The sequence below is a fragment of the Microtus oregoni genome, unplaced genomic scaffold (genome assembly GCF_018167655.1).
Source record: "Microtus oregoni isolate MIOR12 unplaced genomic scaffold, Mior012 000023F_ref0000262, whole genome shotgun sequence".
NCBI classification, from domain to species: Eukaryota; Metazoa; Chordata; class Mammalia; order Rodentia; family Cricetidae; genus Microtus; species Microtus oregoni.
In genome coordinates, this window is record NW_024543082.1 from 17,899,294 (window position 1) to 17,920,879 (window position 21,586).

General features: G+C 41.3%; 1 protein-coding gene across 1 annotated transcript in view; it reads left to right on the top strand.

Moving 5' to 3' along the window:
* Nucleotides 1-21,586, top strand: part of Tmprss7 (transmembrane serine protease 7) — a 47,375-nt gene that overhangs the window by 13,632 nt on the left and 12,157 nt on the right. Inside the window, exons 3-12 of the mRNA XM_041672996.1 lie at nt 1,101-1,231; nt 3,158-3,225; nt 4,257-4,450; nt 5,891-5,929; nt 6,624-6,852; nt 8,041-8,171; nt 9,394-9,506; nt 13,650-13,756; nt 19,831-19,967; nt 21,458-21,565. Coding sequence (XP_041528930.1) covers nt 1,101-1,231; nt 3,158-3,225; nt 4,257-4,450; nt 5,891-5,929; nt 6,624-6,852; nt 8,041-8,171; nt 9,394-9,506; nt 13,650-13,756; nt 19,831-19,967; nt 21,458-21,565 — 1,257 coding nt within the window. The remainder of the gene's footprint in view (nt 1-1,100; nt 1,232-3,157; nt 3,226-4,256; nt 4,451-5,890; nt 5,930-6,623; nt 6,853-8,040; nt 8,172-9,393; nt 9,507-13,649; nt 13,757-19,830; nt 19,968-21,457; nt 21,566-21,586) is intronic.

A 21,586-nucleotide genomic window follows, 5' to 3' on the forward strand; every position in this document is an offset into this window, starting at 1 on the left:
AGAGAGCTGGAAAGGGTTGCTCAGGGGTGACTGCCACAGGGGATAGGCTTGCAAGGCACTGTGAGAAGCTTCGTGGCAGTGTATTACTGCAATTCTAGCACTTGAGAGGCAGAGGTAGGAAGATTTGGTACTGAAGGAGAGCCTGGGCTGTCTTTGTGAGATTATCCTGAAAGATAATAGATGGGACTATAGAGCGGTGGCGATCACTTGACTCTATGTACAGTGCTCTGAATTTGATTCCCAGCTTCGCAGTAAATGCATGAACGAATAAATAAATATTAAAAAAATTCATGGGGAGCTGTGGAAAAGGAGAGAGACCTTGGTAAGGAAGAGAGACTGTAGTCTGGTGCTATAGTGCTTGCCTAGCAAGTGTTCAAGCCCTGATAATGTGAGGGGGTGTAAGAGGACTAGACTTTAATTCCCCCAGTCACTTCCAATTCCTCATTCTCATGGACCCTGAGTCCATGCAGATGCCGCCAGCCTCGTCTCTGTCCATCTGTCAGCAAAGTTCATGCCAAGAAACCTAGCCTTACAGTTCTCAGAGCAGATTTGAGTAGGAGTGAGCCCATGCTGAGCCGAAGGTCATGCTGGTAAGGATAAATGTGCCATATGTTGGACAGAACAGAAATGTGGCCTCACTCCTCAATCTTAGGCACACAAGTCAGCCAGCAGCTCAGTGGAAGCTCCCAAGAGTCAGGGGATTTCTTCTGTCTCTCTTCATCATGCTAACTGCACCCCAAACCGTGATGGTGTGTGTGTTAGCACCTGACACCTTGCAGACATGGAATTCACGAAAACTGCGTATGTTTTTAACTCTCTAGAGAGACGTTAGAACAAAGTTCAACACGTGTAGTTTTTTTTACCTTTAAACAGCGCTTTTAAGTATTTGCCAGTAGAAAACAGGAAGGGCAGAATGTATCAAGAGTTACAGTGATGGGATAGATGTCACTGGGGCTATTTTGACTTTCACAGATTACGATGTGCAGGAGCGTGTATCGGCCTAAGATGCAATCATTTTAGGAGAGTGATGCTGACTCGGATCAGGTGTTGCTTAGCTGCCACAATCTTCTCACTGCCTGCCTTTTTCTCTTGTTTTGCAGGTAGGACAGAGAGCAAAGACGCCTTTTATTTTGTTGGGATGTTCCGCATCACCAATGTTGAGTTTCTTCCTGAGTACCGGCAGAAGGAGTCCAGGGAATTTCTCTCCATGGCAAAGACAGTACAGCAAGTGGTGAGGCTGAGGGCTTGGGAGCAGGAGGGTGGAGCCTGCGGAGCAGGAGGGTGGAGCCTGGGGGAGCAGGAGGGCGGAGCCTGAGGGGGTGTCGGTGGGCTTCCTGACATCCTAGCTCACTGAGTTTAGGAAATAGAGGGCAGAACCCCAAAAGAAAGCTGCTGGAGGAAAACAGGGAATGAGTTCATCTGGACTTTAAAATACGCATTTCTGCCCTCTATTTAGCCCATGTTCACTGTAAGATACAGCCACATTTTTTTCTTTTCGTAATCCTAAAAGGATACAGCTTTTCCCCCCCGTTTTTCTCCTCTGTAAAATAGAGACTACCATGTGATCTCTAAAATATCCTCGAGTTCTGAAGTTCAAACACACTGATTAATTTTGTGACTTCGACATATTTATTCCAGCCTTACACTGGCCATCTCTTCAAAAGCAACAAAAACAACAAAACAAAAACCAAAAGCAAAACATCCTTTTTATTCAAATAATAAATATTATGAAAATTAGTAAAATCCAGAAAAGTATATTTTTAAAAAGATCATCAGTTTTTCAATGTCATTTCCAGAGAAAGGTCTGATTCTGTCTTGCAAGGACACGAGGGCACAGAAATAATGGAGTATTAGCAGCTATCCTGTTAGTGCGGTATTTTTATCTTACCATTGCATTGCATGCTTTCTGTGCAAGCAAATATTCTTTCAAAAGCAAGTGTTAATAGTCTCAAAGTTAACAAATCCCTTTCTAATGGATGTTTAAGCAGTTCCCCAGGTTTTTTTTTTACATCATACATAATACAAAATCAAAACTGCCATGAATTATGCATATCTCTGATTTCATCCCCAGATGATTTCCTAAAAGCGTCTATTAGAAAAAAGTCCATTCAGGGCTCCTGGCACAGGGCGAGTATGGGGAGGTTTCTGCTCATTTGGACCTCTGCAGCAATGCAGAGGGCTTGCAGGGACCTCGCTGCAGTGGGAAAGGAGGAGAGGCTTTGAGAATGACAGCAATCCTCGGAGGGCTTCCTACTGATGACCAATAGCTACAGCAGGAAATCCGTCACCTCAAATATAGGTGCACAGATTATACCTCAAGTTATGCCTGCTAGGTAGGTGGGGTGAACCCAAGCCAACATTGCCCAGCAGGTTTATGTAATATTTCTTGTGCTGTAGGGCTAGTTTAACCTTCATATTCTTTTCCATAATATTATAGAATTTTTAAAATTTGGGCAATTAGGTGGGTGCTTTTCGTTTAGAGTTGGAGAGGAGAAAAGCTAAACAAGAACAAAGATGGTATAGTGATTGGAAAAGGTCTTCTTTGAGAGCCAATTATGAAATTTTGGACCTGCTGACCTGAGAGAGTTGGCCCGACTCTGGTCACCAGGCGCCGCCTTGTGGCTAATACTGGAATTTGTCCTAAGAATTACCAGATCTGGAACAGGTGATAAACACATTTGTTATCTGTGGAGAAAAATACAGGACTGGGAAGAACTCAGAAGTTAAACTTGATGACAGACTTTAAAAGCAGAAATAAGGGCTGGAGAGATGGCTCAATGGTTAAGAGCATTGTCTGCTCTTCCAGAGGTCCTGAGTTCAATTCCCGGCAACCACATGGTGGCTCACAACCACCTGTGGTGGGGTCTGGTGCCCTCTTCTGGCCTGCAGACATACAGACAGAATATTGTATACATAATAAATAAATATTTTAAAAAAAGCAGAAATAAATAGGTAAGAACAACTGATGATTCTTCACATCAGAATAAAAGAGTTCTAAGAGATGCTTCAGAAATGAGGAGTTAATTAAATTTAGGAGATAATGTCTAGGTTTGGAGTTAGAAACCTTTGGTTTGAGGCCTGCTTTCCCCACTATTAACCATTGGAATTAGACCCTGAGTTTGAAAGAATTAATATAATTTAGTCTCTTTATTTTCAGATTAACCTGGTTTACACAACATCCGCTTTCTCCAAATTTTATAAGCAGTCTGTGGTTGCAGACGTCAGGTAATGGATGACTCTTGCCCTGGGAATCTTACCATTCTTGCCATGCACCCTGCTTACAGCCCAGAAAGGACTGAGATTTCCCTACTCAGAAACCATTTGCTGTTGGTGAACACCCCATTAGCAAAACTAACGACCCAGCTGTCTGCCAGGCTGCCACAGCAAGTCTGTTTTTATATCTACCAAGTCTTTCTTCCACCCAAATGGAATCCTGATTTCAGTGCCTCTGGAGGAAATGGCCACAAACATGGCCACCATGGTGGGTGGATGGAGGAGGAAGAATAAGACACAAACCACTACTTTCCAAAATATGTTCAGTGACAAACTGGCTACGATAGACTATCTGAGACTTGTGCTATGAATGATAACTTACTAGGAAAAGCTGTGCTCCGTATACTGTAATCTATTTCTCTTACCCTTCGTACGGATGCAGAGGCACATAGAACATAGGAAAGCTACTGAGAAGTCTTGGAGGGGATCAGCTTGTTTCCCGAGTTCTTTACTACACAGCCCCATCATATTCTACCACAAAGCATGTTGTATTTGTACACCATGAGCGCAGACTCCATGGTCAATTTGGAAAGAAATCTGGACCCTGTTTCTAGCTCCATCACATATGAATCATGTGGTTTTGAACCACATTTATTCTCAAAGTGTGCATCTGCAGAACCGGACCATTAGCAGGCTAACTGGACAAGCAGGTGTAATTCCGTGTGAGGCTTCTTGAGATATGGAACTGAACCGTCATTATTTGCAGTGGACAGTGACTACTTTGATACCCTTAAAAGAATCTGTGCAGATGGAGCTATTGCGTAATGCATCCAGACTGAATCCACCACAATGATTAGAACACGTAGAGCATGAATTTTTCTCTCTCCAGTCCTTATACCGGCACCAAAGACAACCTGCAGAAGGGCATTAGGTTCCTTCAAAGGATGTTCTCAGTGGTCTTTAATCTGTCAGCTTCTGTTTTCCTGGGAATGTTTACTTTCTAAGAGGCATCCTTGAACACTTCTCTCTCTCTTTCTCTATAGCAGTAACAACAAAGGTGGTCTCCTGGTCCACTTTTGGATTGTGTTTGTCATGCCACACGCCAAGGGCCACATCTTCTGTGAGGAGTGTGTGGCAGCCATCTTGAAGGACTCCATCCAAACCAGCATCATAAACCGCACCTCTGTGGGAAGCTTGCAGGGACTGGCTGTGGATATGGACTCTGTGGTACTAAATGGTGATTGTTGGGTAATTCTCTTTTACGCATATTTTCTGTATCACTTCTGACACCATTATCAGATGTAACATTGTAATATAGATTCTTCCACAATCCCAGGAGCAGAGGACTAGCTGGGCATTGAAGCTATCATTGGTGAGGGAAATTCTTAAATGCTATACACAGTATGACTGAAACGGAGACTTGTGAACACAGTTTTATTAAAGTGTGTTCCTTCATCATTTCTGAAACTCAGGCACCTTCAGACTGTGTTCCAAAAAATTTCCAGATGAGAAGAACTTTTTTCCTTTGTTGTATTTTACGAGTGCTGTTGCTGGGGACTGAGAGTTTAGGTTGGTCCCCGATGAGGTGGTAGAAACTAGAAAGAAGGCTCTCCTAGGCAAAGTAAATGAGAGAGAATAGAAAAGAGGCCACATGAGCTTACGGTGAGGGGAAAGGAACGTACTATATAACATGGAACGATGAAGTGAGCACAGAGAGAGGGGAAAAGGAGAACTGGCTCTCCTGAGTCTTAGCATTACATCTCAAATTGCAGATGTGTCTGTCCACCATGGCACATGTGTGTAGGTCAGAGGGCCATTGGTGGAAGGTGTTTCTCTCCTTCTATTCTGTAAGGATCCAGTCCAGGTCACCAGGATTGCCATCAAGAGCCTTTACCTGCTAAGACACTTTTGCTGGCTCCAGAGTGGTTGTTTTTTTGGAGACTTTTGAGGTTAAGATGGGGTCATGGCAACACGGATTTTGTGTGTGAAAATGAGCCTAACCATGTGAAAATCAGATTCCACTTTTCAGGTCTTTGCACATCTGTATTCAGTGTGGGAAATCCTGCCATAAAGGTTGCATCAGATGTATCCTGCGCCATGTGCAAGTGAGTGGGCCAGATGCCTGCTTTTGCCCATATAGGTCTAGTGCCCTTCGTGGAAAATTATACTGCTGTGGCTTGTGACCAGACATGGGTGTGGTCAAAGAATTAAGATGCCTTTTGATATAAGTGCTGAATGTATAAATACCAATTATACACACACACACACACACACACACACACACGACATATAGTAGGTAATTGATATTTAATTTGAACAAATGAAAACTCTCTAGTGGAAAATTCCACACTATGTTTTCTCTTTCAGTCATAGTACTAATTATTATTATTTATATAGTTGTTTTCTTACCCTCAAATCATTTAAAATTTGTGTCTATAAATGCTTGGAAGCAAATAAAATAGTATGTAGAATTCTCCTGGATCCTTAGCTGCAGTGTTGGCGTCTAGCTATTGTATTTACTTTTAAATACTGAGATAACTCTGCTCCTCACTGGACTACTGTTAAGTACAACCCATGTCAGATGTGTCTGGTTATTTTATAAAGGGACGAGGAATGTTTTTCTAAACAAATGAACCTCTGGAACTAACAGTCTTCTTTCTATACTGTTTCAATGCAGCTGGGCTCCGCTCAGACTACTCCTCAACCATAGGATCTGGTAAATTCATGCATTTCTTCTTTACCCCTCTCTAGTGTGCATATATACTAGCTACACTTTGCTTTCTCTAAGGATGTGATCTGTTACTGTTCTTTTGTTGCTAGTGACAGAGATATGAGTGACATTAGCACCAAAGAAACTTGATCGGCTGACGTGTTATGTAGTTGAGGCAAATATGGACTATGTTGAATTCAGACATGGGTGGGACTAAGCCCTAAAATGAGATGCTGTAGGAATCTCTGTCTCTGCCTTCATGTGTCGAGGCTTTGCTCTCATGCGAAGTTCCCCTTCTTGTAGCAAGTCAAAGCTTAGGGTTGATCATTTGTGTCACACCTGAGAGAAATGATCTCCTGCACACAGACTTCATGAAAGTTCCCATGGAACTTCTGAGCTGAATCCCATTATGTAGATTGGTGGATGTGCCCCTTCCTGAGACAACTGGCCAATCTGGTTATGTGTCCACTTATGGAATCAGAGGTGCATTTTCTCAAAGTGATAGGCTCTGTCACCAGAAGAGAAGAGCATGGAGTCTCTAGGCAGGCAAGGAAAACAAGTGTGGGAGTTTTCTTTTGCTACCCTTTTGTAGAGATTTCTAGAGAGGTCATGGCTTGAGAGGAGAAAGAGAGAGAGAGAGAGAGAGAGAGAGAGAGAGAGAGAGAGAGAGGACAAGACTAAGGACAGCCTTTCTCCACAGACAAAGGCTGCTCACACTACTTCTATGCAGATCATCTGACCCTCCGCTACCCTCTGGAAATTTCTGCAACCTCAGGACAGCTAATGTGTCACTTCAAGCTAGTGGCCATAGTGGGTTATCTGATCCGTCTCTCAATTGAGTCCGCCCAATTGGAAGCCGACAACTGTGTCACCGACTCCCTGACTGTTTATGACTCCCTCTTGCCCATTCGGAGTGCCACCCTCTACAGGTAAGATGCGATTTTCATACTCTTTATTTACAAACCATTTGCTTTAAAAAATTAAGTGTATTTATTATGTTGAAGACTGACCCTGATACCCCGGATACTTCAAGTGTCTGTCAGATTTTGCATTTCTTGTTCATTTGTAGTACACAAGACTCATAGAGTCCACATAGGAAACACTTTGAGCAAGATATATAAAAAAGCATCAGATATTTTGTGTAATTTGGCTTTCACTTCAAATACAGTAAAGTCTATTGTATCAATGGAGCTTGAAAATCAATACCCTAAGATGATTAGATCACATTAAACAATTAAAATTTTCTTTAATTACAAAGGTGTTCATTATAAAGAAAAATGAGGCCAGAAAAATAGTAACAATTACTTTACAATTTTATCCTCCAGCAAATTTCTGTTTCACTTTCATATAAATCTATCCATTCATATATATATCTACTAAGTATACAAATACTTACCTATTTCTTAATTTAATAGTAAATTTCTATTGTGGACACTTAATAATCAATAAGCTAATGATGGCGATTAAGATTTATTTAGGTACTGTGTTAAAAGGGCATGAGAATATTTTTAACAATATTTACATGCATCACAGTGCTTTATATGTGTGCATATGCATTTATGTTTTGGTGATGAATATACATATCAGAAGTCCAAACACAATATATGATATGCAATGAAAAGTAAGTTCACTCCTGTCTCCATTCATTGTTAGCTTCTCCTCATCCTTCTAGACACATGGAACTGATATCTCCTTTTGATCCGTACTGCAGAGCAATGGGCAACATCAGTGCAAGTGTTTACCATTTCAAGGAAAGAACTCTGGAACTTGCATAAATTTAATAGTATGACTGTTTGACATCTTTCATCCAGCTGATTCAGGGAACCACACCACTGCACACATCCTCTTTCTACCCTGTTTGCTCTCCAGAAGAGCCCACAGATGCCCGGCTGAGAAAATCCCTTGGTACTCATTACTAGAGGAATGCTTCTGCATCTCTCCCAACTCCATTCTGTCTGCAGTACTCAATCTGCGACTACTCGCTGATGAAGCTCTAACTAGCAGAGACCACCTCAGAAGAACTGAGTGATGGCTCTGGGAATGTGAGAGATGATGGTATAGTCTGGAGACCAATCAACGAAACAAGCAATTATTCATGTGTTGTTATCTGGTTGCAGACTCTGTGAACCTACAAGAACACTAATGTCATTTGTTTCTACAAATAATCTCATGTTGGTGACACTGAAGTCTCCTTATGTGCGGAGGCTGTCGGGGATCCGGGCTTATTTTGAAGTCATTCCAGAACAAAGTAAGTCTTCTCCAATTTAAACACGTCACTTGCGATACTTGTGAAGATACTGTAATCTTTCTATCCTGAGGCTATGCTGTCATATTAGTGTGCCAGGCAAAGAAGTTGTACGGGACTTTAACCCTGACTCAGAAGAGAGGTTCAGAGTAAATTCAGTAAAGAACTGTTAGCATCAACATGTTGATTAGGTAACTCAGAAGGGCAAAGGAGAATTGAACGTGTGTTTTGAAGAGTAAAGAGAAGATTGGAACTAACGTGATTGAGAGCATGGAGGAAGGGGTGTGCGGCTGAAGCTCTGGCCTCTTAGCAGGTCCACCACTTACCTACTTCTGGTGTGTCTCTGAATCCAGAACCATGCTTTAAAGAAGGTAGTCAAGTCCTACAGGTCTGTGCAAAAATGAGGCTTGGAAAACAAGTCTAGAATGTGAGAAATACATGTTAGCTGCACAAACTGTTAACATGATCACTCCGTGATATAGTTAAAAGGAAGTTTGTTTTTGTTATAAGATAGAGAGAGAGAAAGAGATAGCTAGCTAGTCAGAAGCATCTGCAAGAGTCCATAGCAGAGAGGGCCAGTAGACCGGACCTGGCCTTGAGAGAAACAGAATCAGAGGAAAGAGAGAGAGAGAGAGAGAGAGAGAGAGAGAGAGAGAGAGAGAGAGAGACGTGTAAAAGGCAGACACAGAGAGAAACAGCATTGTTATAAGGGGAATGGGTAGCTAGGGGAAGGGAAGTCAGTGAGCAGGGGAGAGTTTAGGTTAGGGGAGGAGGTTAGAAGAGCTAGGATGCTAGCATCTCTTTGAAATGTGTCATGGGAACTTGCATACTGAGGGAGCCTGCAGGCCATCACCAGCCTTGGTATGCTAATTGGCACACAGATAGCAATTTGTCCCTCTGCCAATGATAAGAGACGTAACTTCTTCTGATAGAGGGGGAAGAGTTCCTGAGGAATGTTGGCTTTTATCTAACCTCCAGAAATTCTCCTATAGTCCAGGCAGAGCCCATTTCTGTATATCTGGACTACCTTGGGAATTTTGGGGACTGGAGTTTCCTTGGGACCTGACCTTAGCTAAGTATCTACGGGGGGTTCTTTCTTTGAATAGATAATGATTCAAAACTACGCCAGTTCAATAGTTGTGTAAATATGCACATGTAGAGAAAGTGTGCAGCCATGCCCTCGTCTCCTCACGCCGGGTCCTTGTGTGTGGATACCTTCTTTCAGAGTGTGAAAACACGATATTGGTCAAGGAGATCAACAGCTTTGAAGGGAAAATTTCAAGTCCGTATTACCCAAGCTACTATCCTCCGAGGTGCACGTGTACCTGGAAATTTCAGGTAGCCTCAATCTTCTTAGTATCTCGGGGGGAAATTGTTCTATCTTAACAAAATATGTTTTAATCCCTTAGTTTCTGAAATTTTAAGAACAATACCATTTAATGTTAGGAGCTATAAACTTTGTTGAAATATATTATCTAGAAAATGAAAATTTCCATTGTCTACATCCTCTGCTGTCAGGATAGCTACAGTTTTCAACTGATTTGATCTTATTTCTCCAATTTATTTTGTTTATATTTATCTTTTAAAATCTAAAGATATTGTTGCAGAATCAACAAATTATTTTATTACAAATAGTGCTATTCATAATGGAGATTAATAAAATAATAAATTAGATTAGATTATTTATATTCAGTATATGAGTAAATCAAAATGTAAATTTTATATGAAATTCATAATCTCCCTCTTCTGCTTGTCAAGGCATTGCTTGCTATCTTAAATTTTGGTCTTAAAGCTGTTTTTCTTTTCCTACTATACTAACATATGGAAGTAGAAGATGTCACTATCACTCACTTAGTACATACGCATAAACTCATTAGTGTGTGGCATCATATTTGGACTGGATGTAAATGACAAATATATACAGTTTGAATTCATCAATATGTCACTGAATAATAGCTGTGGGCCTGGAACCACGTATTAAATAGACAGGAAATCTGAAATAGAAAGTAAGTGAAGAGTTCGTCTTTCATGGAATGCGCCTTCCAGTAGGGGGAGACAGGTGATAGGCTAACAAGCTACATAGACAATGAATCCTCCCTATTTGTGGGTTTCACATCTATGGGTTCAGTTAAACAACTCCATCAAGTGTGCACCTATATTGAATATATATAGCATATTATTTCTCAAACAATAGAATAGAACTGCATTTTACAAAAAATATTGCATCATATTTGCCAGTATGAACAAAATGGATATTTGGGGTATATGAGAGAATGTGTGTGAGTTTTGCAGATAGTATGCATTGTATGTAAGGGTCTTGAGTATCCTTAGATTTGGAGACGAGGAGGGTGTATAAATCAATCTTCCCAAGATACTGAGGGACAACTATATGTAGTGTGTCACATGGTGACACGGTGCTATGGGGAAAATGATGAAGTTGAGGAGGTGTGAGAGTTTGGAAAGGAAACTGGAAGTGTGAAGGGAAGGAAGTTGAGGGGTTGTTAATAGGAGGTCCGAAAAGCCTCATTACCAAGGGGAACATTTGCAGAGGTGCTGAGAGGAAAAGAGGAACCTCCCCTATCAGTGCCTAGGATAAGGGTGTTACAGTCATGGGAACAGTTGAGGGGAGGACCCTGAGGCAGGAGGAAATTCGACATGTGTGATCATTTATACATAGTCATGCAAATTTAATATTTCAAATGATCTTACTATTTTCACCAAATCTGATGCTTGCTTCAATGTCCTGGTGACAAGTATCCTTAAGTTGTTTGTTGCCAATAGGATGGTCATCTATAAACAAGAAGCTTGATCCTTGCTTGCCCTTTGCCAGATTTTCAGAATTTAGTGTCTCAGATGGTCAGAGGATTGGGTAGCTAAAAGGGTAAGAGAGAATAGATAAAGAACTAAGGAAAGAGGAGGAGAGGGGAAAATACCATATTTTCATTCTGCAATCCCTCCAAAGCACAGATGTATCTTTTTGAATTCATTCAACAACCAGAATAAGGAATGTACCTTTCCCTGTAATTCTGCCAAATGTTTGAAATTCCTGTGATATAGAACAAATTTTGATTCTGTAATAATCCAGAGACTTAAAATAAAAATCCATAAACACTTGTGATTTTTTAGTAAGACTAGAAATAAGAATATTGGCTTACTTTCTATTTTGCTCGAGGTTTAGGGTTGAGGGCTGAAGAAAAAAATCTTTATAAGGGAAAAGTCCTATCATGCCAGGATGTGAGGAATAGAGGAGGGGACATAGAAGGGACATGAGACAAGGCTCAGCAGCCTTCAGTGGAGTTACAATGAGCCATGGAAGTCCCCTCTCCATGTCACAGAGGAAATTGGTGGGGTGGCTTGGAAGGGAGTCACCTGTTCTCTGCCTCTATGAAGGAAATATGCAGGCATCTTTGCCATAACAATTTCTAATACTCAGCTGGCGTAATTTCCTATTCTACTTGAGTCCCTCATGATATATTGTGTAGAAAGCGGGAAGTAAAAGATTAGGTTAACTCTCTGGTCTGCATTCCCTAACCTCTAGAAAGCTAGTCATCTTCTGTCAGCTACGGTTTTTATTCGTCGGTAAAATGAGGATCATATTACTGGCTTAACAGGTTAATTATCATGTTAAAATGAGCAGTAAAATGTCCGATTTAGTCTCTCTCAAAAGTGGGTAATAATGAATGACTACCTATATTTATGTTAGAAAGAAGCAACTTTATACATGTATGTACTTGCAACACACACACAAGTGCCTAACCAGAATACGATATCTGTCAGAACAGTATGCCAATGGATAAAATCAATCTAAAGAAGAACATAATAGGATTGAATGGTAAAACATTTCCTACAATTTTTAAAAGCAATTTTATCATTTGTCAGTCTCATACACGAGCCCTTCATCTTCATCACTTCCATTCTCCTCTCTCCACTTCAGTTCCTCCTCTGTGTTCCCCTGCCCCTAGCCAGATTCGTGATCTCTTCTTATGTTATTATTATTTTATGTCGATTTAATTACATAGTTCATGTAGTGTTTCACATGTATACATATGAAGCTAATCCAGAATGAATTGTTTTGAACTGGACAGTCTCTGCAGAAGCTCCTCCATGGAAGAAACTGTTCTCTCTCAGGAGCTACTGACCACTTGTACCTCTTCACGTATGGGCAGGACCACGTGGAATTTTCATTGTCCACAATATCCTGCCAGCCGGTATTGTCATTATGCTGGTCTTGTTCAGGCAACCATATGTTGCTATTTTGTGGGTACATAGTGTAATTTTAGGGGATACTGTCTAGCAGCAAACACACTTATCATCTTTTCCCCACTTTTCAGCAGTTTTTCCTGAGCCTTTGGTATAGGGGTTGAGTTGCAGACCTATCAGCTGTAGTTAGGCATGCCACAGTCTGCCTTTTGATCCCTTGTGTATATGTAATAGTATCCATCTTTACAAAAAGAAGCTGATTTGATGAGGAGCGAGAACTACACTTATCTGTAGGATAAGTAATTAGAACACAGCTAGAAATTATATTGGCGTAGGAAAATGATGGCAGTAGACTTTCCGCCAGGGACGATGACCTCACCAATCATGAATGGTTGTGTAGGTTTATAGTATCAGGTGTAATTTCCCTGTTATCCACCAGGCCTTCAGTCAAATTAGATAGCTGTTGGTTACCTCAAAGATAAAAGTGCCACTATTACACCAAGGGGGGGGGGGTAAATTGCTCAGCAAGTCATTTTTGTGGCTTATAGACTTTATATCTGGGTAGATCTACTGGTTACTTTTCTCCTTTGGCAACATTCCTAGAACTTTCCAATGCTATGAGCAACGGTTCTCAGGGAGGAGCCTTCCAAGTCAGTTCCAGCCCTATTCCTCCAAGCCTGTGTCTGATGAATGAGTCTTCAGCAATAATAGGTTCTTACCATCAAGTTCTGGAAGGGAATCAAGGGCAATGGAAATAGCCCTTCTTGTTTCCTTTGACCAGCAATGACAAAGGAAAAATTTCCATGACTAGTATTGGAATTTTTTTTTTACACAGTGCTTGACTCTTGGGAGGAACACTGTCACCCCATGTGCTGTGACCCCATTAAAATACATACATAAACATACACATATATACATACATACATATACATATATGTGTATGTGCACGTATTTGTATTTTTAAGTAAACATAAAATAATGCTTCCCTATGACATTATTGAATATCCTATCTCCCCTTCTTTTCTCTCCCCCTGCATTATCTGTTCTTCCACCCCTATTTTCCCCAAGTCCACTTTATAGCACCTGCTTCCTACAATTCCCCTCTCCAGGTTCCTTCTCCCCGACCACCCATGGTGCATCTCACCAAGTGCTACATACCACAAAGCGCAGAACATCTTTAAAACAACAACTCAAAAGAACGAGGATGGGGAAAACAAGGGCATTTTAACTGGAAACGAGTTCTACGGAGGCATTTTCTGACTTGCTTTTCGCTTTTTACAGACTCCCCTAGCAACTCTGGGCATAGCCCTGAGATTCTACAACTACTCACTGACCAAGAAGAGTATGAAAGGCTGTGAGCATGGATGGTGGGAAATTAATGAACACATGTAAGTGATTTCCCAACGTGAGGGATCACATGGAAAGTTCCTTGTCCCCTGGGAGTCTTCAGTTTACTGAGAGAAGGAGCCAAGAATAGAGCAGGTCAGAAACATACACATGAAGAGTTGGCACCTGTGGTTATCAGAATTCAGATGTTCAGCCCACACCTTCTCTATGCTGCTGGGCTGTTCCTGAGGGTATTCTGTGTTTTACAAAGGCATTGTTGAATCCTGGAGCTACTGGGAAAATTAACAAGGGCACCTCTCATTCTGATGTACAAGAACAAGAGACTATTAGCCAGCTTTGGACATGGCTAACCTAACACTAGAAAATGGTTGACCAGAAAGAATCTCAAACATGTAGGTGCATGGGATTCCTGAATCCATCACATAGGTCCTATCATCCTATATCTTAACTTATTCCTTAGATATTATTGTTGTTGGTTCATTCCTAAAACTATAAACTGCATTAAAAAAATACAGCTGTGATCTCTTTTGGCAGAATAGCTTCTCAATTCACACTCTAAGAAGTATCTTGTGAATTAACGGCTTTTCCAGTCAATTCTTTTCTCTTTGTTGTTTTCTGAATGAAACTTTCCTTTTCCACAAGCCTTCCCTTTCTCTTTCCTCATTTCTTTTTATTTTTTAAATTTTTTTCTTTTGAGTTTATGTGTGTGTGCAGCGTGCAAGCATATGTGCATGCATGCAGTACATGCATATGAGAGAGAGTGTGTGTGTGTGTATACCCATGCTGACATCCTAGAGATTGAGATAAGGTATCATCCTCTATCACTCTCAGCTGTATCTTTTGAGACCGTATCTCACTGAACTGGAGTTTTTTGTTTTTTTTTTTGTTTTTTTGGTTAGGTTGGCTAGCTGGCCAGCAAGCCTCAGTGAGTTTCCTCTGCTCACACCCTCACAGCTGGCTTTTTATGTGGGTGTTGGTTTCCAAACTCAGGTGTTCATGCTTGCACAGGAAGCACTTACCACTGAGCCATCTGGCCAGCCCTTTAAGAGGTTTTTCTGAACAAGACATCTTTCGATTAGAGAGACAATCTGTAGAGTAGCCATGCTCCTGTTTTCATTGGAAGAGATCTAACTGAACCCCATCATTAAGATGTGACCTTTATTTATTATTGAAATACAGCTTGAAATAAGTTTATGTTATTATTTTTTTTTGTTTTTGTTTTGTTTTTTGAGACAGGAGCTTTTTACATAAATTTGACTGTCCTGGGACTTGCTATGTAGACAAGGCTGGCTTCATATCCCAGAGAGATATGTCTGCCTCTCCAGTGTTGGGATTAAAGGCATGCACCACCATGCCCAGCTTCAAGCATCTCTTATATGGGGTCAAATTCAAAACTTGTCTGCCTTCTAGTAGTTTATTGACTAGGAAAAATATTACCACTTTTTGATTACAGCTATTTTTAAACTTGTTTTTGTTAGCATTCAATGTAAGGATGCAAGCTGAATGTCAAAAGTATGTAGTGCATGCCTTTAATTCCAACATGAGAGGCAAAGGCAGTTCCAGGACAGCCTGCTATATGTAACAAGTTCCAGGCTAGCTAGAGCTACATAGTGAGACTTCCTCATCTAAAAAAATAAAATAAAATAAATAAACCCAAAACAATATATCCCTAAAGCTTTAAGAACACCGAACTTCACATATAAGGAAAGTAAAGATCTGGGGCACACGCTCTTACCCAGCTTCTGTGGCGCTTTGAGTTTAGGAATGGACAAACTGTGCCTTGAAATGGAGAGAAAACCCCAGCAGCCACCTTAAAGAAAGCTAAGAAAATGAAGAAAAAGCAATCAAAGAGGTGAAGGAAACAGTTGAGAACATGAAAATTGAAAGAGAGTCAATAAAGAAAATACAAACCGTGGGAATTCTGGAAATGGAAAATCTGGGTAAACGAACAGGAACCATAGATGTAAGCATAACCAACAGAATACAAGAGATGAAAGACAGAATTTCAGGCATTGAAAATATGATAGAAAAAATAAATTCATTGGTCAAAGAAAATGTCAAATCCAGCAAATTCTTAACACAAAACATTCATGAAATCTGGGACACCATGAAAAAACCAAATCTAAGAATAATAGGGATAGAAGAAGGAGAATTCCAACTCAAAGGAATAGAAAATATATTCAACAAAATTATAGAGGAAAACTTTCCTAACCTAAAGGACACACCTATGAAGGTACAAGAAGCTTACAGAACACCAGCTAGACAGGACCAAAGTTCATAGCAACATTATTTGTAATAGACAGAACCTGGAAACCACCTAGATGCCCATTAACCAAAGAACGGATAAAGAAAATGTGGTACATTTACACAATGAAGTTTACTCAGTGGAAAATAACATCTTAAAATTTACGAGCAAATGGATGGAACTAGAAAAAAAAAAAAACACCCTGTGTGAGGTAACCCAGACCCACAAAGACAAACACAGTATGCCCTCACTCATGGGTAGATATTAGATGTAAAGAAAAGGATAACAGGCTACAATCCATGGCCCCTGAGAAGCTAGGTATCAAGGAGGAGCCTAAGGGTGACAGGCATGCATGCCCTTGGGAAGGGAAAATAAAGAAGATCTCCTGAGTAAACTGGGAGGGGAGCAGGAAAGGAAAAGTGAAAGGGAAGGGGGAGGAGGACATAAGGCAAAAGGTTGGTTGAGTTGGGGGAAGGGCAGAAAGGAAGAGTATGGAAAGAAATACATTGACAGAGGGAGCCATTGTGGGGTTAGGGAGAAACCTAAGCTAGGGAATCCACAAGGAAGAACCCAGCTAAGTTCTCCAATAGTGGAGAGGGTTCCTGAACTGGTATTCCCCTGTAATCAGATTGGTGACTACCCTATTCCCATCATAGAATCTACATCCAGTAACTGATGGAAGCAGATGGAGGAATCTACAGCTAAGCCCTGGGCCTAGTTCCTGGAGGCCAGTAAAAGAGAGGGAGGAGAGATTATATGAGCAAAGGGGTCAAGTTCATGATGGGGAAACCCACAGAGACGATTGACCCAAGCCAGAGAGAGTTCACTGACTTCGGACTGATAGCTAGGGAACCTTCATAGGACCAAGTGAGACCCACTGAATGTGGGGGACAGTTGTGAGGCTTGGGCAGTCTGTGGGGCCACTGGCAGTAGGACCAGAATTTATTCCTAGTGCATGAACTGGATTTTTGGAGTCTGTTCCCTATGGAGTGATACCTTGCTCAGCCTAGGGGAGGGCCTTAATCTTGCCTCAATTTAATATGCCAGACTTTGTTGTCCATGGAAGGCCTTACCTTTCTGAGGACTGGATAGGGTCGGGGAGATGGGGGGAGTGGGAGGAGGGGAAGGAGAAGAGGGAGGGGGAACTATGGTTGGTATGTAAAATGAAAAAAAAACATTTTTTTTTGGTTTTTCGAGACAGGGTTTCTCTGTGGCTTTGGAGCCTGTCCTGGAGCTAGCTCGGTAGACCAGGCTAGTCTCAAACTCACAGAGATCTGCCTGCCTCTGCCTCCCTAGTGCTGGGATTAAAGGTGAAAAATCTTTTAAATAAGAAACTAAAAAACAACAAAAAATAAACTAAAACTAAACAAAAAACAAACAAAAAAGAAAGAAAGAAAAGGAGAGAAGACTTTCCCCTCAGAATGAACAAATATGATATGATCCAGGACATTTTGCTTCAAGTAGAAGAGTCTTTTCCCAACCAATACCAGGAAAACTTCCTGCCCCTAATACTTTCCCTGAAGCAAAGCTGCTTCTTTCTGGTCCTTTAGGCCAGCTGAAGAACTATAAGACTCATCTGATTCTGCTTGTCCCCTTGCTAGGTACATCCCCAGCTCTTTCTAGGCCAATACTTTCCATCTAGAGGAGAAAGACTCTGCTTTGTTTCATCAAAACCAAACTGAGAAGTGGGACGAGGGAATGTGGGCTGCAATGTGGAAGCAGAAAAACAAAAAACAAAACAATAACAACAAAAACCAGTGTTGATGGAAAGAAATCCAAGGTTGTCTCTGGAGCATCAGATAACATCAATGGGGTATTTGTATCCAGGGGAGCTGAATGCAGTATTGGAATTCTAGAGCAGTGAAGAACAACCTTTGATGTCTAAGAAAGTGCTAGAATCTAGCATTAGGCCAACTGGTGTACAGATTCTGAGTCAGCAGAAACATCTTTGCTGTCTGAACTTTAACAAATCCCTTCACTTCTTCATGATAACCATTCCTTGTCATGTGTCTGAACACAAAATATAAACAGACTCTTTCTGGGTTTCTTCCATCTTCCACTTTTTACATTTTTAATCTATAACTCACCTCCATGCCCTGCAGTGCACTAATCTTCAAACTCCAGCCCAAGCATAGGTGCAAAGGCTCCCTTCTCCTTGAGCCCCTCCTTATGTATGCTAGTTAATTTCCTTGTTGCTATGACAAAATATAAGGCAAAGAGAAGGAAGGATTTAGTTTGGCTCGAAGTTTCAGGGGATTTTAGTTTGTTGTGATGGAGGAGTCACCATGGTAGGAGTCTGGTGGCATGGGGCAGCTAGGCACATTGCAGAGACCAACCAGGAAGCAGAAGGTGAGGCAGGGGCAGGAGTGGGGTGGAGTGGGGTGCGGCCAGGATAATGTACCCTTTAGGACTCCACCCCTAACTATTTACTTCCAGTTGGGACCTGTCCCCTAAGTGATTACAGCCTTCTATAGAACTGTTACCATCTTAGGATCGACTACTCAACTGCATGCTCCTGTAGGAGACCCTTCACATTCAAACTATACCAATACACCAAGAGAAGCTCACCTTTGCAAGAAAAGTCTAGATGCTAAGAGAAGGCACAAAGCACAAGCAGCCACTCTGTGACACAGATAAGACAATGGCCATGTCTTCAGTGTACATGACCAGCTACTGTATGCTCCTAACAGCTTGACTTGGCCTTAGGTGCCTCTCAGACCCCACAATAGCCACTTTTTTCTGTGTCCTCATAGCGGGTTATATCCTTTCAACTTCCTGACTTTCAGCCAACTGCCAAAGATTTCTGAATAATATAGGTGTCCTTTTTTTTTTTCTTCAAGCCTTCAAATTTGTAGATAGTGCTCCTGACAGCAATGGGACATTAGTAGTTTCCAAATGCCTTGGGAGCCCAGAGTGCTTGGCATTCACAGGTACCAAGCAATCGCGCCCTCTATTCTTATATCGGGTGTTTCCTACAGAGTCTTGACACTTCCCATAGGTTTCCCACTGGAAAAGCTTTGCCTACACCGGGCAGTAAACTAACTTATCTTGCTATAAAGTAATATTCTATGCTCCATTAGCTACAATGCTCACACAGCGAGAATTATTAACCAGGTTGACATTTACTCAAGAGGACCCTGGGAACCCTGCTCACGTGAAAGGATGGGAAGTAGAGAAAAAGTCAAGGTAGGGAATACTGTGCTTAATTGTTCCTTTTTTGAAATGCTGCCAAGGACAAGCCCCGCAGTGCGAATCAGATTTCAATTAAGATTGAATTAATGTTGTTGTCTTTTGTCTCAATTGTGGGTGGGAGTATTTGCATATTTTCAGCCTGAGCTCACAGATTCTGCTCCGCTCTACAGAGGAGTTTGTGGAGAAAAGCAGGCCATTCTTGTTACATATTTTTGACTGTAAAAATACGAAAACTCGGCCGGGCGGTGGTGGCCCACGCCTTTAATCCCAGCACTCGGATTAAACTCTGTGAGTTCGAGACCAGCCTGGTCTACAAGAGCTAGTTCCAGGACAGGAACCAAAGCAACACAGAGAAACCCTGTCTCGAAAAACAAAACAAAACAAAAACAACAACAACAACAAAAATACAAAAACTCGGAGAATTTGAGCCATTGTCTTGTTAATCTGAAGTGTTAATAATGAAAGCAGCAGGTCAACAGTGGTGTGTTCTGTTTAGCGAAGGAGAACTCTTAACACACCACAGTCCCACAGCACAAAGTAGCTGTCATTCTTAGCTCTGCCAGAAGCCTCTCTGTTCACGGAGCCTGAATGGCCAAAGCATCAGTGATGTCTACTGGCAATGGAACAGAGTCTCTGGGACCTCACACCACACGGACCCCCTGACTCTTGTCTTTTCAGGTACTGTGGCTCCTACATGGATCATGAGACCATTTTCCGAGTGCCCAGCCCCTTGGTCCACATCCAACTCCAATGCAGTTCCAGACTTTCAGACAAGCCTCTCTTGGTAGAATATGGCAGCTATAACATCAGTCAACGTAAGTCTGGAATCAGTTTAGAAAATCTGAGGAACCCTTAATGATAAAGCAAGGCTAGTTTTTCTTTACTTCAGGCCTTGAGAATTTAAGGAATTAATACTGTCTCATTTTTGTTATTTGCTATTATTTATCTTCTAAAATAGGCAAGTAACGTATACTACAAAATAATAAAAGATATATTAAAGTATCTATTAGTTATATATTTTAAATTATAGAAAAATAGCCTTTTGATATTACTTAGAGTTAAAATACATTTTTTTCATTTGACTTCTAAAATATAGGAAAAGCCCATATTTTGGTCTTTTTAAAAAATTTTCTTCCCTCACCTTCTTTTTTTTTCTTTCTACCTCTCTTTCTTTCTCTCTCTCTCTCTCTCTCTCTCTCCCTCCCTCTCTCTCTTTCTTTCTCTCTTCTTCTTATTATTTTTTGCCTTTTGAGACAAATTCTAACTGTGTAATTTTGGTTAGCCTATGTAGACCAGGCTGGTGTTGAACTTGTGGCAATCCTCTTGCCTCAGCCTCCACAGTACTCATTGTAATGTTTTCTGTGCTAGCCACAAATCCATGTGATCATAGTGTTTATACAAACATACAGGGGCTCTGTGAGGGGCATTCTGTATTCTCCTTGGCTGACAGTGACTGTGGAGAGATGGTTAGGTAGGATGACTCAAAGGTCAGCTTTCAGAAAGTTGAAATTTGTATAAGAAACCACAGAACAGAGCCAGGAAGTGGTCCTGGGAAAGGCAACGTTGAGGGAAGTGGTTGAAGCTGCTGAGGGTAGATAATGACTTGGAGATATTTTAGACTCTTTTGAAAGGAGACAAATAAAAGTGACGCAGTGGAGATGCCATGAGGATATGACAAGAGAAGCTTCTCTCTAACGTGTTCCACTCTGCCAACTCCAAACACACCGCTTCTGGATTCAGTGCTGCACTCTGATACTTTCCAGTGGGGACATGGGAAAAACAAAGCGTATCCATTGCTAATGGCTTCACACACCCTGATGATGGTCTAGCATCCCACCCACTCTTCCCACTGCCCCTGAGACAGTAGCTGGTCTGACATGTGTTCTCTGTTCTTTCATATGACAGGAGAGAGGACTTATTATTGGTGTGATGCTTACCCATAAGCTCTGGCTCAATGGTTTTATCTTTTATGAGTAGCCTAGTTAAATTGGAAGGAATGATGGGCAGTGAGGGAGGAAGCAGGAGCTCTGGGCTTTGGGAACAGACATTGGTCTTCCTATATTCAATTTTTGTAGCTTTGATTTGCTTTTATTCTTTGCTAATGGAAATTATGCATTAAGAGTTATGCATAGTCTTGGTTGGATGGAGAAATTATATCATTGCTTCAGTTTGTCTGCCAAATCTCTAACCAACTAATACTTTGTAATTCTTTGCTAAAGTAGTCTGATGACTTTTAGGAACCAAGCCAAGAAGTTCTGTTTCTTTTTATCTTTCTTTCTTCTTCTTCTGTTTTAATTGCCTGTAGCTTGTCCTGCTGGGTCTTTTAGATGCTCGTCCGGTTTGTGCGTCCCCCAGGCCCAGCGCTGTGATGGGGTAAATGACTGCTTCGATGAAAGTGATGAGCTTTTCTGTGGTAGGTGGAATATGACTTCGT